The following is a 14280-nucleotide window of genomic DNA, read 5'->3' as shown; positions in this document are numbered from 1 at the left end:
AGTGCTAGTAAGCTGTACTAGAGAAGAATTATTTTAAGGAGAGTGATGACTGTCCTGAAATTCCTAAGGAAAGTCTCTTACAGGCCTTCTCAAGCCGACTGTCTTTTAAAGTTTTTAGTTCTGTGTGGGTGTGTATCCTTATTAGTGTCCAGACTTAACTAGAGATTAAGTGCATTGATTGGAATCAGGAATCCATCACTAACTTCGCTTTGTGATTTTGGGTGCCAAGCTTGTATTTCCTACGTATACAGCGGGTCTAATAGTATCTATTTCTTCAGGCTGTCATGAGGATTAAATGTAGAAAATACAGATGAGATAGATATCACTTTGCCAATAGTTGTATTAGATGGTATTGCTTCTAAATTTATAGTTATATGTATAAAATGGTAGCTTTTTTCCTGTTGAAAAATGTTAATTGTAGAATATGTGAAAAACAAAATACAAATAAGGTATTTTTTTGAAGCTTTTATTTATTTTGAGAGAAAGAGAGAGAGCATGAACAGGGGAGAGGCAGAGAGAGAGGGAGAGAAGGAGAATCCCATGCAGGCTTTGCACTGTGGAGCTCGAACTCACGAACAGTGAGACCTGAGCTGAAATCAAGAGTCAGACGCTTAACCGACTGAGCTACTTAGGCACCCCCAAACAAGAAAAATTTAAGCCATCCCTAATCTCATAACCCAGAAATAAGTGCTATGTGTCTTTATAAAAACACATATAGAGGCGTGTATACAGGCATATATTTTTAGTATCATACTACACATTCTGGTTTTTAATCTTTTAAAAATTGTTTAATATTGGGGCACGTGAGTGGCTCAGTCGGTGAAGCATCTGACTTCGGCTCAGGTCGTGATCTCGCGGTTCTTGGGTTCGAGCCCAGTGTCGGGCTCTGTGCTGACAGCTCAGAGCCTGGAGCCTGCTTCAGATTTATCTCCTTCTCTCTCTCTACTCCTCCCCTGCTCTCCGTCTCTTAAAAATAAATGTTAAAAAAATTTTTTTTAATTGTTTAATATTGTCATGCCAATGCAAATTTTTATTTATTTATTTATTTTGCTACTTGGGTGATAAAAGCAGTTAAACTTCAGAGAAAGACAAATATATGATTTCACTCATATGTGGAATTTGAGAAACAAAACATGAACATAGTGGAAAGGAAGGAAAAATAAGATAAAAAAAAAGAGAAGCAAACCATAGACTCTTTTTTAATTTTTTTTTTTTTTTTTTTAATATTTATCCTTGAAGGAGAGAGAGACAGAGTGTGAGTGGGGCGGGGGCAGAGAGAGAGGGAAACACAGAATCTGAAGCAGGCTCCAGGCTCTGAGCTGTCAGCACAGAGCTCGACACGGGACTCGAACCCACAAACCATGAGATCATGACCTGAGCTGAAGTTGGATGCTCAACCGACTGAGCCACCCAGGCGCCCCATAAACCGTAGAGAGTCCTAATGATAGAGAACAAACTATGGCTTGATGGAGGGAGGTGGGTGGGGGATGGGCTGAATGGGTGATGGGGATTAAGGAGGGCACTTGTGATGACCACTAGGTGTTACATGTTAGTGATAAATCACTAAATTCTACTCCTGAAACTGGTATTATACTATATGTTAACTAACTGGAACTTACATAAAATCTTGGAAGAAAAGAAAAGTAGTTAAACTTCCCAAAGTAAATCGAAATTCTTTGCTCATGAAAATATTAAAATGTGGATGTTGAAAGATAGCAAATATTTGGTATCAAGTGTTCACGGCTTCGTTGCTTTCCCCCCACTTCTAGTTGCTGGTCATACTGGATTTTGCCCATCATAGGCGCTATTGTCTTAGGTTTCCTGTATCGTTACTACACGTCGGAAAGCAAATCCTCCTGAGGAGACAGCGTGGAAGTTGGAAAGCATATCCATTGGGAGTGCGAGCTAGAGACTTGTTTGGAGGCCAAGCGATACCCTCTTCTCGAATCCTGCCGGATGTGTGCTTCCCCCTTGGAACCCAGATGGTTGGCTAGACATCCACCCCAGACCTGGGGCCAGTGTCCTTCATTTCCCAGAGCCTTACTCCCAAAGCACCTGCTCGTTGTCCTGTGTCCCTGCCGGTGGCCCTTCTCTCCACTGGCTTCCACCAGCCCCCTTTGCATTTCCAGACTTGGTTTTATAATTACAATCCAGATGTCCTTGTGACATTGTCCTTTGGTAAAAATGCCTGGTTTCCAATACTTTGCACATTAGACATTCTTAACAGGGCAACACTCTGGTTTTGAAGCTTTTCTTTTTCCATTTTTCTTTGAAGTATATATATATATACATATATATATATATATACACACACATATATACTTATACATATGTATATATGTGTGTGTGTATATATACTTAATTCTATTATTTATCATAAGGGATTTAATTAATGAAGTAAAGTTGTGCACCTATAGCATAAAACACAACTGCCAAATGATCTCGTTCCTTGTTTTTATTTATTAAAACTAGGAAGAACCATGAAATCCTCTCCTCCCTCCTAAGCTAGTCTAGCAGGTAACTCTCACCACCCCCCAAGTCCAAGTGGTGCTGGGCAGAACTGTGCTTCCGTTGCATTTCTTGGGAGTGGAGAGAAAGAGGGGAGGGGAGAGATGAATTAGGGTGATAGGGTAAATTTGTAGTCCTCTTTCTTTTGAAAAATACTGAAAACACTACTTTAGGACAGGAGTTTAGGAAAAGCACCAAAGACTTCCTTTTTTTTTTTCCACACTTCATTCTTTGCTTTGGTTTGACACCAGTTTCTAGCCGTCTTTTTTCTTTCCCCCCCAACCAACCATCTTTTATTGGTAAAATACAAATTTATAATTGTATCTGTAGAACTTCACTAGGGATTTCTGCTTTTAAATGTATTGATTAGCAAATTTTTTCATTCCTTCCCTGTTTTACAAAAGAGACTCCACTTGCTCTAAGATCCAGTATTTGATCTTTTGTTTGTTAGCCCCAGTAACATAAACTTCCATAGTGCAGTGGCATTCGAAAGGGGGAGATCATGACAAAAGAATGTTTCCCATTTCATCTATATTTTATCTTCATGGCTCCAATTTGTGGTTTTGTTGTTTTTCTGTTGAGGAAAAAAGAAAGAAAAAAACAACTAGTCGTTTTATCCCTTGGATGAATGTTTAATTGAATAGTAGGTCATTATTTAGAATTCTGTTAGGGTTTCTTCTTGGTTCAGGAATTTTCTCTGGCTTATTTGACCTAACTTTTTCCCCCCGTGGAATCACCTGAGGACACAGTACACTGGCTGTTTTCTGCCAACAACTGTTTGTGGTGATTTTTCTCCCAATCTTCTAAGGATTACCAGTTTGCTTCTGAGCCATTGTCCTATGTAGCAGGGAGCAACTTGGTTCCAGAAGGACCATGGATACTGCTGTCTCCTCCCCGCTTACAGCTTGCCATGGACAGGAAAGTGCCCTGCAAGGCAGTGTCTGCCCATGCAAACTAAGAAAAGGTTCAACCCAAGTCTTGCAGTTGAGTGTATTCAGAATTCATCAAAAGAATATTAACCTTGTATTTGTACACTTGGATATGATATTATGGAGAAATTTCAGGGGATTTTTGAGAGACTTTTATATATCAGGGATATGGGAATAGTCAAACTTTTATCTTTAGAAAATTTTGTATAAGATGCCACTTTTAGACAATTTATTGAAAAAAACCTTTGGTTATTATGGAACAGAAGTGGTGTGACTGTTGATGCTCCTGCCATTTGAAGGCATACGGAAGGGTTGCCTTGAATATGAATTGGTATCTAATTGCTGTAATAATTAAGCTGCATGATTACATGGGCCACATTGGGGTAGAAATAAAGAACAAAGGAGTATTGAGGAACTGGACGGGGAACATTTAGGCTGAAACTAAACCAGCAGATAAGTTGGATCAATTAGGAGTATGTTGGCAGTCTGTAAAATTAAATGAAAAACATCTGGCTTATAAGAAATGTTAAAGAGTGACAGCCTTAAGTAAAATTGGTGGGGGTTTTTTTTTTTTTGGATATTTTTAGGGTGAACACCAACACAAAAGGTATGTTTTTCTATTTCATATTGGTTGTCTTTTCCTGTTTATATCTGGACTTGTTTTTACTCAGAGCCAGAGGAAAAGGTTTTCAGACCTTGTCTCTACCATCCATGAAATCCATCCAACACCCAGGGCTTCTTTTGATCTGCTGCTAATGTGATGTCACTTTGTATTATAAAAACCACTTTTGGGTCCATTTACTGTTATTCTGCTGCCTACATCAACAGGCGAAAGGTAAAGCTAGTGTGTGAGTTTGCAGAGGTTTTTCTAAACTATCAGATAATACAATATGTTAGCCAAACCCACCAGAAAAGCCTTGTTTGCAGAGGTAGGACTCAAATTCTCGAAACAGTTTCAACATTGGTAGGTGGTGCAAACCCCTTTGGAGAGCAAGTGGAGCCGGTCCCTGTCGGCTGAGGGTGCCCCCTAGAGCTGGTCTCTGGGGTGTTGGGTTGTTTATTCCCAGGGAAGACACAAGATGTCTGGAGGTCACGAAAGGAGAGGAGGGAAAACGGGTGCCACCAAAATAAGCATGTCGGTGCCAGGTCTCCAAAATTTCTTAGTCCCTGTCCCTCAGGAATCGGTTTTGGTTTCTAAATGACTCCACATTTGTAAGGACAAGAAAGTGGTGGTGACAAAATTGATAGTGTTTAGTTCTTATGCGACCCCTAAAGCAGAAGCAAAAATCCACAGGAACCTACAGTTTGAGCCTGTAAAGTTCTTTGGGCAATTGTCGTAAATGCCCAAGTTGTGAGATAAGAGCGTCGTTGAGTTTATGCTCATTTAGTCCCGGCGTGGAGCAACGAGAAATGCTCTGCGGGCCAGGCATATCATTACGCACGGTGTCTCGGGCTTCACATCTCAAGAGATTATCTGGTTAGATTCCATTTTAGGAGACTGAAATGCAGAACGTTAACGTTCATAACTTCCTTCCCTGGGAGAAGCGGATTCAGACATGTCTTGTCTCAACAAGAGATTGGTTTTTTTTTTGTTTTTTTTGTTTTTAAGCCATCTCATTCTGTTGCCAAATATCACAGAACGAATGGGGAGTTTACTTCACATTTGGCTGTTATTCTCTGAAAGGGCCTGGTTTGGAATTTGTGGGGGTGATTTCAGAGGGAGATTCCGGTAACCCGAGTTACCAACCCAGTATCTAGCATCTTACTCATGAATTTTAGGAGCTGTACTTTTCCTGTACCTATATCCAACATGTGCTAGTTGGGTAAAATATGATTATTTAGCTTCCTTTCTTTTTACTTCACCCTCAACTGTGAACGAGTAATATTAACATTCTTTTTGTGTATTCAATAATGGAGTTTGTTTACCTATTTTATTTCAGCATATTTTGAACAAAGATCTTTGTCTCTTTCTGCTGGAATGTGCACACAGTGAATGTTTGTTAGAACCACACACAATAAAGATACTGTTTTCCTTTTCTTGCCCTGACTATAGTTATTATTATTATTATTTTTTTTTAAAGCCGAAGTGTTGGCTCTGTTATCCTAAGGTGTTCTGGAAGAAAAGATTCTGAGAAGCATAAAAGTCACCTGTATCTATGCAAATAATTGTGTTTAGTGTAACTTGATGGGGAGTTCTGTGGTTCTTCAGGATTCTTTCTGCTACTCTTTCTTTGAAGTGAGTTGCTCAGTTGATAATCACGAGAGGCAAAAATGAAGGCTTGTGCTGTATTAATGGATATGAAGTGGCAACCAGGTAGACCAGTTGGGAGTTCTGTTTTTACTGAAACCATCTGGTAAAGAGAAGCCAGTACAAGGTAATAATATTTTGTTATCTGCAACGCCAGTCTTCAAATGATTGTTTTTCTTGGAAATAGCTAAACTGTTGGGGAAAATTAAACACTGAGATTGAAGTTCTAGCAAGTGTGTTAATTAAAAAAGGGAAATAAACAATTTTTATAATTACCTTTAAAACATACTGATAGCCTTCTAACACTACTAATGAGACATCGTTCATTAGGGCTTGGTTATTTCACTCTCACGTGAATTAGTAACAGGAAAGGATAGTCCCATTCTTATTATTAGTGTTTGAATCTAATGTTTAATCTCCAATCCTAGTAATTCATATGACTGCAGTCTTCATGATGCTGAGTATTTGGCAGGTAATTGACAAATCCTGGTTGGTTCCTAAAAACCTGAAGTAGAAGATTGTGATTCCAATTATGTAAATTTAAGGTAAGAAATACCCACACAATCTACTAAACTGTTGGTAATTGTAGGTATTGTTGGTAACCTAACGTTAATTAGCTTAATAGGTGTCTGTATTTAAAGGAACACTCAGCTAAATCACATATTTTCTAGTGCTCAACAAACTTAATTTTTTTTTTAAGATTTTTTTTTTTTAAAGTGGTTTCTGCACCCAACATGAGGCTTGAATTCACAATCTTGAGACCAAGAGTTGCATGTTCCACCAACTGTGCCAGCCAGGTGCCCCTAAAAAACTTTCTTTTATAAAGCATCCAGGAGAGATGAGAGTTGCTGTCAGATAAAACATGAGGATAGAGCTGTAATCCTATTTATCATTTATCTTCCATATACTGTGTGCCTTGCAGTACCTTTGATGGCATTTTGGATCCTTGCCCTTACAGTATCCTATCCTTACACCGTAGATGAGGATGTCCACATTTTACCAGTGACTTGACTTGCTTGAGGCCACACAACCCTAAACTTTCCATGTTCTTTGTTGAAGGTTCTCAGATAAAAATTCAGCTTCAGCTGTACCAAAATGAATAATGTGCTTGGTGTACCTGCTGCTAGTCTTTCTATACAGGTGTTTCTGTGTGTGCTCAATGAAATGCCATCAATAATAATCATTTTCTGAATTAGTAGATTACTAAAAAATGGGCATGGTCTTAGGAGTCCCTGAAAAATCTTGGTTGTTGAAGAGAATCCTGTTGCTTCAGTGGAAACAATATATTTAAAATGATTCTCATATCCCTTGCAAAACAGCTTCTTTTTTTAATTTATTTTTATTTTTATTTTATTATTTTTTTTTAATTTACATCCAATTTAGTTAGCATATAGTGCAACAATGATTTCAGGAGTAGATTCCTTAGTGCCCCTTACCCATTTAGCCCATCCCCCCTCCCACACCCTCTCCAGTAACCCTCAGTTCTCCATATTTATGAGTCTCTTCTGTTTTGTCCCCCTCCCTGTTTTTATATTATTTTTGTTTCCCTTCACTTGTGTTCATCTGTTTTGTCTCTTAAGGTCCTCATATGAGTGAAGTCATATGATTTTTGTCTTTCTCTGACTGAGTAATTTCACTTAGCATAATACCCTCCAGTTCCACCCACTTAGTTGCAAATGGCAGGATTTCATTCTTTTTGATTGTCGAGTAATACTCCATTGTATATATACACCACATCTTCTTTATCCATTCATCCATCGATGGACATTTGGGCTCTTTCCATACTTTGGCTATTGTTGATAGTGCTGCTATAAACCTGGGGGTGCATGTGTCCCTTTGAAACAGCACACCTGTATCCCTTGGATAAATGCCTAGTAGTGCAATTGCTGGGTCATAGGGTAGTTCTATTTTTAGTTTTTGGAGGAACCTCCATACTGTTTTCCAGAGTGGCTCACCAGCTTGCATTCCCAGCAAAACAGCTTCTTGAAAGCAGTTAATGAGAATTTAGATTTTTACTATGTTACTAGAAAAAATTTGTTTTAATGTTTTATTTATTTATTTTTTTGAGACAGAGTGCACGTGAGTGGGGAGAGGTAGGGAGAAGGGACAGAGGATCCCAAGGGGGCTCTGTGCTGACAGGCTGACAACACAGAGCCCAGGGCTCAAACTGACGAACTGCAACATCATGACCTGAGCTGGACGCTTAACTGACTGAGCCACCCAGGTGCCCCAGAAACAACTTTTGATCAAAGGCAATCAATAAAAGAAAGTTGAGGACTATTGATGAAATCTTTAGGTGGCATAGTTGAGAAGCTCTTGCATGACTTCACCTGTCCCATCACTCAGTCTAGGACCCTTGATAAGATTTAACCTGGAAACACATAGGTAAATTTATAGTTTTTATTTTTTTTATTTTTATTTTTTTTTATTATTTTTTTTATGTTCATATTGTTTATTTATTTTTTTTATTTATATATGAAATTTATTGTCAAATTGGTTTCCATACAAAAATTTATAGTTTTTAAATGAGAAGTGATTGGTAATTGGTTGGCTTGAACTTAGCCTCATCTCTACAAATCATGTGGACATCTGAGAAGTGGAAATCCTGTACTTCGTGCCATGTACCATAAGATTTGGACACGGTCATTTCCAGTTTTTGAGACTGTTACATCCTAAAAAGATAATTCAAGCTGAAGTGTGATCAAAAGAGGCACAACATAGCGCAAATAACAAATGCTGTTTGCTACAAGTGTGACATGGCATTTTTTATTCATCAGTGCCAGCCCCTCGTTTGCTCCTGGCCCTAATCTCTGTACTCAAACACTGAGGTTAACTTTATTTTTATTTTTTGTTTTAAAGTTTTATTTATTTAAGTATTTTCTACACGCCACATGGGGCTCGAGCCCACAACCCTGAAATCAAGAGTCGCACGTTCTTCCAACTGAGCCATCCAGGTGCCCCATATTGGTGTTAACTTTAGCACTACGTGGACCCGGAAAGAGAAAAAAAAGTAAAAAACCAGGTGCTTGAATTTCACTTTTCCTTAGAGAATCTTGCTTTTGGGGTTTTGTCTTTCTAGTTTCCTCATCTGAGTTTTTCAGAAAGGAGAGGTGGCATCTCCTTACAGAACAGCAGATGGTGTCCAGGGTAAAAATGAAGCTTCTCATGAATCTGCCCACTGATTTAACTACCCAAGAAGTCTGATAATCAGGAACAAATAGAGAAATGGGGGATGCTACATCCTGAACGGCACAGGAAACAGCTCTCCAAGACTCCATTTGACACCCTTTCTTCCCTGAATCCTTTAAATTTGTTTTTTTGTTTTGTTTTTCTTTAGCTCTCATCCTAACCCCTGCCCTGCCCTGCACTGAACTACTTTGCCTTATGTTTCACCGACAAATTACAAGATAACACTTCAACTATGCTTCTCTTCATTTTAAAGTATTGTGGTACAGGGGCGCCTGGATGACTCAGTCAGTTGAGTGTTCCATTCTTGATTTCAGCTCAGGTCATGATCCCAGGGTTGTGGGATCCAGCCCTGCATTGGGCTCCATGATGAGCGTGGAACTTGCTTGGGATTCTTTCTCTGCTTCTCTTTCCCATTCGCATGCATGCATGCACACTCTAAAAATAAATAAATAAGTGGGGCGCCTGGGTGGCGCAGTCGGTTAAGCGTCCGACTTCAGCCAGGTCACGATCTCGCGGTCCGTGAGTTCGAGCCCCGCGTCGGGCTCTGGGCTGATGGCTCAGAGCCTGGAGCCTGTTTCCGATTCTGTGTCTCCCTCTCTCTCTCTCTGCCCCTCCCCCGTTCATGCTCTGTCTCTCTCTGTCCCAAAAATAAATAAACGTTGAAAAAAAAATTTTTTTAAATAAATAAATAAGTAAGTAAGTAAGTAAGTAACACAAAAATGTACCATTTAATCTGTCCTAGAAAACATTTGGAAGAAATAGAGCTGATTTGTTTATGATCTGTACCATCCATGTAAACTAGCGCAGATCTCTTTGAACATCTTTGTTGACCTTCATTTAAGGCTAAATTCTACCTCTGGACCTTTTGTGTATGGGTCCATAAATTTTCTTTTTGTCTTAAGCTAGTTCAAATGTGTTTTGGTTTCTTTTTAAGATTTTATTTTTAAGTAATCTCTATACCCAATGTGGGGCCCAAACTCATAACACCAAGATGAAAGAGTTGCATGCTTTACTGACCACTATGGCCTCTGCGATTTATCTGACCTTAAATGCCTGCCTTGGTAATGATGTCTTTGTAAGGATTCTGCCTCTCCACGTGTACCCAGGTTCCCCTAGGGCAGAAACTCACTTTTTATTCTGTGCTAAGTCTACATATTTTTACAAAGAAGAAATATTCTTCATTTAAAAAAAAGATACACATTATTTTTTCCATAGAATAAGATAGAGAAACCGATTTAAGCTGACATAGGCAGAAGGGAACTTACTTGTTATGAATCAGTTACGAGTATTTGATGGAACTCAAGGTTGGAAGCATAGCTGGACCTCAGAGGAGGAACTAGGACTAGGAATCCAAAGATCAATAGGAATCAGGGTGGCTATGTTAGTTTCAAGTCCAAATGCCTAATGGGAATTAATTCCTAGAGTGAGAATGTAGTCGGCCAGATAGTATCACAGTGTCTACTTCTAGTCCCATCAAGGGCATGGGGACACAGGGTTGAATGGGAGGGGGATCACAAGGGAAGCAGTTCCCCAAGGCAGACACTGTAATCACACACTGTGTGTGTGTGTGTGTGTGTGTGTGTGTGTGTGTGTGTGTGCGCGTGTGCATTCAAGTTCTTTGGTAATGGACCATCTGTGCTCTGAAGGCAGGGTCTTCCGCATCCCTCAGGGTGCCCCGCGTTAAGCCGGGCCATAGGGCGGGCTAAGTACATTGAGTATGATTTATCATGCTGTGTCTGAATGAACAACCATAGCCAAATTTGTTGAAGAACTATCTAGGACTCCCAAGTTGAGTTTTGAGGTGAATCCCAATGTTGCCTACACCACTAACAACCAAAAACCCCGTTCACCCCTGCATGCCCGCAAACCATCCTGTTTTCTCTGTAAATAGATTCAGCTGCCAGTATTTATTGGTTTCCTGTAAATATTTTAAGTTTTATTTTTTAGAACAGTTTTAAATTTACAGAAAAACTGTGCAGATAGTAATTAAAGTCCATACTTTATTCATATTTCCTCACTTTTTATGTGTCATTTTTAAATTTTAGAATAGCACATCACATTTAATTATCATGTTTTCCTTGGCTCCTCTTGACTGTGACAGTTTTGATGACCTTGACAATTTTGAGGAGTACTGGTTAGGTACATTGTAAGATGCCCTCTATTGGAACTTGATATTTTTCTTAGACTGAGGTTATAGGGTTGGGAGTAGGAAGGGGTGGGAGGTGGGAGGAAGGCCTCAGAGGTGAATTGCCATTTTTATCACATCAAGGGTATATATTATGAATATGACTTTGTGACTGTTGATGTTGACCTTGATCAACAGGCTAAAGTAGTGTTTTTTAGGTTTCTCTACTATAAAGTTATTCTTTGATTTTTTTTTTGTTTTAACGTTTTATTTTTAAGACAGGGAGAGACAGAGCATGAACAGGGGAGGGTCAGAGAGAGGGAGACACAGAATCTGAAACAGGCTGCAGGTTCTGAGCTGTCAGCTCAGAACCTGACGCGGGGCTCGAACTCACGGACTGCGAGATCATGACCTGAGCCGAAGTCGGCCGCTTAACCGACTGAGCCACCCAGGCGCCCGACTCTTAGAATATTCGTAATAACATTTACTTTTCTCTAGCTTATTTTATTGTAAGAATATAGTATATAATATACATAACATACAAAATATGTGAGTTGAAGTTATTCTTTGGAAGGAACTTACATACTATTCCATATAGGAAGTCACTATGGGCAGCCCACATTTCAGGAATGGGGAGTTATGTTGAGGGTGGAATATCTACATAAATTATTTGTAATTCTTACACATGGGAGTTTGGTTCACAGAATTTTATACTTGATTAATTTTTAGATTGCTTTAAAAAAATTTTTTTAGTGTTTATTTGGGGGAGGGGCAGAGAGAGAGGGAGACACAGAATTGGAAGCAGGCTCCGGGCTGCAAGCTGTCAGCACAGAGCCCAATGCAGGGCTCGAACCCACGAACCACAAGATCATGACCTGAACCGAAGTCGGACACTTAACCTACTGAGCCATCCAGGTGCCCCTAGGTTGCCTCTTTAAAAGTGTGTGTGTGTGTGTGTATGTATGTATGTATGTATGTATGTATGTATGTGTGTGTGTGAGTAACTAAGCAAGGAATCTCTACACTCACTGTGGGGCTTGAACTCATGACTCCGAGATCCAGAGTTGTGTGCTCTACTGACTGAGCCAGCTAGGGGCCCCTTTAGATTGTTTTTTGGGGTGCCTGGGTGCTCAAGTTGTTTGAGTGTCTGACTTTAGCTCAGGTCATGATCTCATGGTTCGTGGGTTTGAGCCCCACATTGGGTTTCGTACTGATAGTGCAGAGCTTGCTTCAGTTTCTCTGCCTCCCTTTATCTCCTCTCATGCTCTTTCTCAAAAGTAAGTAAACATTTAAAAAAATTAAATATAGATTGTTTTTTGAGCACCCTAAAAAAAATAATAACAGGGAGTTCTGATTGAACATAGCAACTTGAGTAAACTTGTTTTTCTCTGCTCCCTTCCAAAAGCCACACAAATGAGAGTAAGGTATAAAGAGAGATCTAAATCCATAGACAGCGAATGAGAGAGTACACTTTAGTTGATGAAAGATCTCAAGAAATTTTCAGAAGAAGGAAGGCCAGTAAACTTAGAAAAACAATTTAAATGCCTACAGGAAGAAAAGTCAACAGGAATGAAGTCACACCACAGATCCCTGAAAAACTCATAAATGGGAAGCACTGTTTAACTGTGAGTGTAGAAGGTGTGTAGCACCCTTGAAAACAGTGAGTTAAACTTCCCTCCCAATGCCCGCTCCACCAAACCTAGCCTGCACAGCGAGGCAACTGTTCCTCTCCTGACAAAAACTGGAGGCTTAATCCTGGGCAAAGTTGAACCTGAGACGATCCTGATGGGCGATCACAAGGCTGAGCCAAGGGCAGTGGCAAGTAGAGTGGAAAGTAGGACTTAAGTGGAAGTTCATACTAATTGCTGAGACCTCCGCCCTCACCCCTTGGCTCCTCGGATACGATAGGAATAGGAAGATTCCTCTTGGGAGAAACTCGTCAGTCCAAGAGAAGATCTACGGATAAATGACATTTGGTGGCTTCCACATGCTTACCCTGTAGTGAAATCCTTCAGTCAACAAGCTTTGCTGTTGCAAAACATCCACAAAGGTGTATGGTGCCTTGCTTAACAGTTGAATACGAATGGAGAGCCAAGGACTGTCAACCATTCTTTGAAAGCCTTAACATGATAGAGATCAAAACAAATAGGGGAAAAGTCAGAGTAAAAGATAAGGCAGAAGAAAAGCAACCAAAAAAAACACAAACTCCCTGATAACTTCAGCGAGATGATACTGTACCCACCTACTACAAACTGTACAAACCTAGGATGCTATTTACAAAGGAACATTCAAATAAAAATAAAATGGAACATTAAGAGAATGAGAATTATGAAAATTACAAATTTGAGTCCACCAATGAATGCTAAAATCAATGGGCAAAAGCTTAAGTAGAAACAGGATATTTACATAGCCTCTAAGTATCTCCCCCAAAGCATTTATTAGTCACAAGGACAAAAGCAGTAATTTTACAGTGAAGAAAGCTGGCAGGTGATTCAATTTAACGTCCCCAGCAATAAATAGCATCATGTACCCTTGAAATGATGCCTTGAGGATACATCACCCCCACTGCATTCCCCATAATTTATAACCTCTGTCTAATCATGAGAAAATATCAGTCTCAAGTTGGCAGACGTTCTACCAAACCACTGACCGGTTTCTTCAAAAGTTGTCAAGCTCATGAGAGACAAGGAAAGACTGAAGACCCGTCACAGATTGGGGGTGGGGAAATTGACAAAGGAGGAATGACAACTAAATGCAATTGGGATCCTGGATTGGCTCCTGGAACAGAAAAGGAAATGTCTTTTTTCTTTGTCACCAGTGGAAAAACTGGTGACATTCAAAAAAAAAAGTCTGTACTTTTTTTTTTTTTAATAAAGTCTGTACTTAATAGCACTTTTGCAATGTTAACTCTTTTCATTTTGGTAATTGTTCTTTGGTTATGTAACATGTTGACATTAGAGGACGCTCAGTGGTGAATATATGGGAACTCTGTACTATCTTTGCAAATCTTTATAACCCTAGAATTATTTCAAAATAAAAGGTTTTTTCGTTTTGTTTTGGTTTGGTTTTTTGTTTTGTTTAATTAAAGCAGGAATAAAAAGGACAGCAATAGCAGGATTGGAAAATAAAAATGAAGAAATCCTCCCACAAGGTAGAACAAAAAGGAAACAATGGAAAGTGAGAGGTTCACATAAGAAGATACCCTGTAGGAAATCTGGAGGTGGAAATGAAGAAATTGTCACAGAAATAATACAAGAAAACATCCCAGAACTAATAATTAT

At 39.4% G+C, this 14280-nt stretch overlaps 1 protein-coding gene across 1 annotated transcript in view; it reads left to right on the top strand.

The window, feature by feature from the left end:
- The window catches only part of CYB5B (cytochrome b5 type B), a 37570-nt gene extending 32096 nt beyond the window's left edge, over nt 1-5474 (top strand). Inside the window, exon 5 of the mRNA XM_025920507.2 lies at nt 1770-5474. Within this exon, the coding sequence (XP_025776292.1) occupies nt 1770-1860 (91 nt within the window). The 3' untranslated portion in view covers nt 1861-5474. The remainder of the gene's footprint in view (nt 1-1769) is intronic.
- The last annotated feature ends 8806 nt before the right edge of the window (nt 5475-14280 follow it).

Source organism: Puma concolor, chromosome E2 (genome assembly GCF_028749965.1).
Source record: "Puma concolor isolate L17-30 chromosome E2, mPumCon1.1.hap2, whole genome shotgun sequence".
Lineage (NCBI taxonomy): Eukaryota > Metazoa > Chordata > Mammalia > Carnivora > Felidae > Puma > Puma concolor.
The sequence above is the reverse complement of the archived record's forward strand: the minus strand, read 5'-3'. Positions and strand labels throughout refer to the sequence as shown.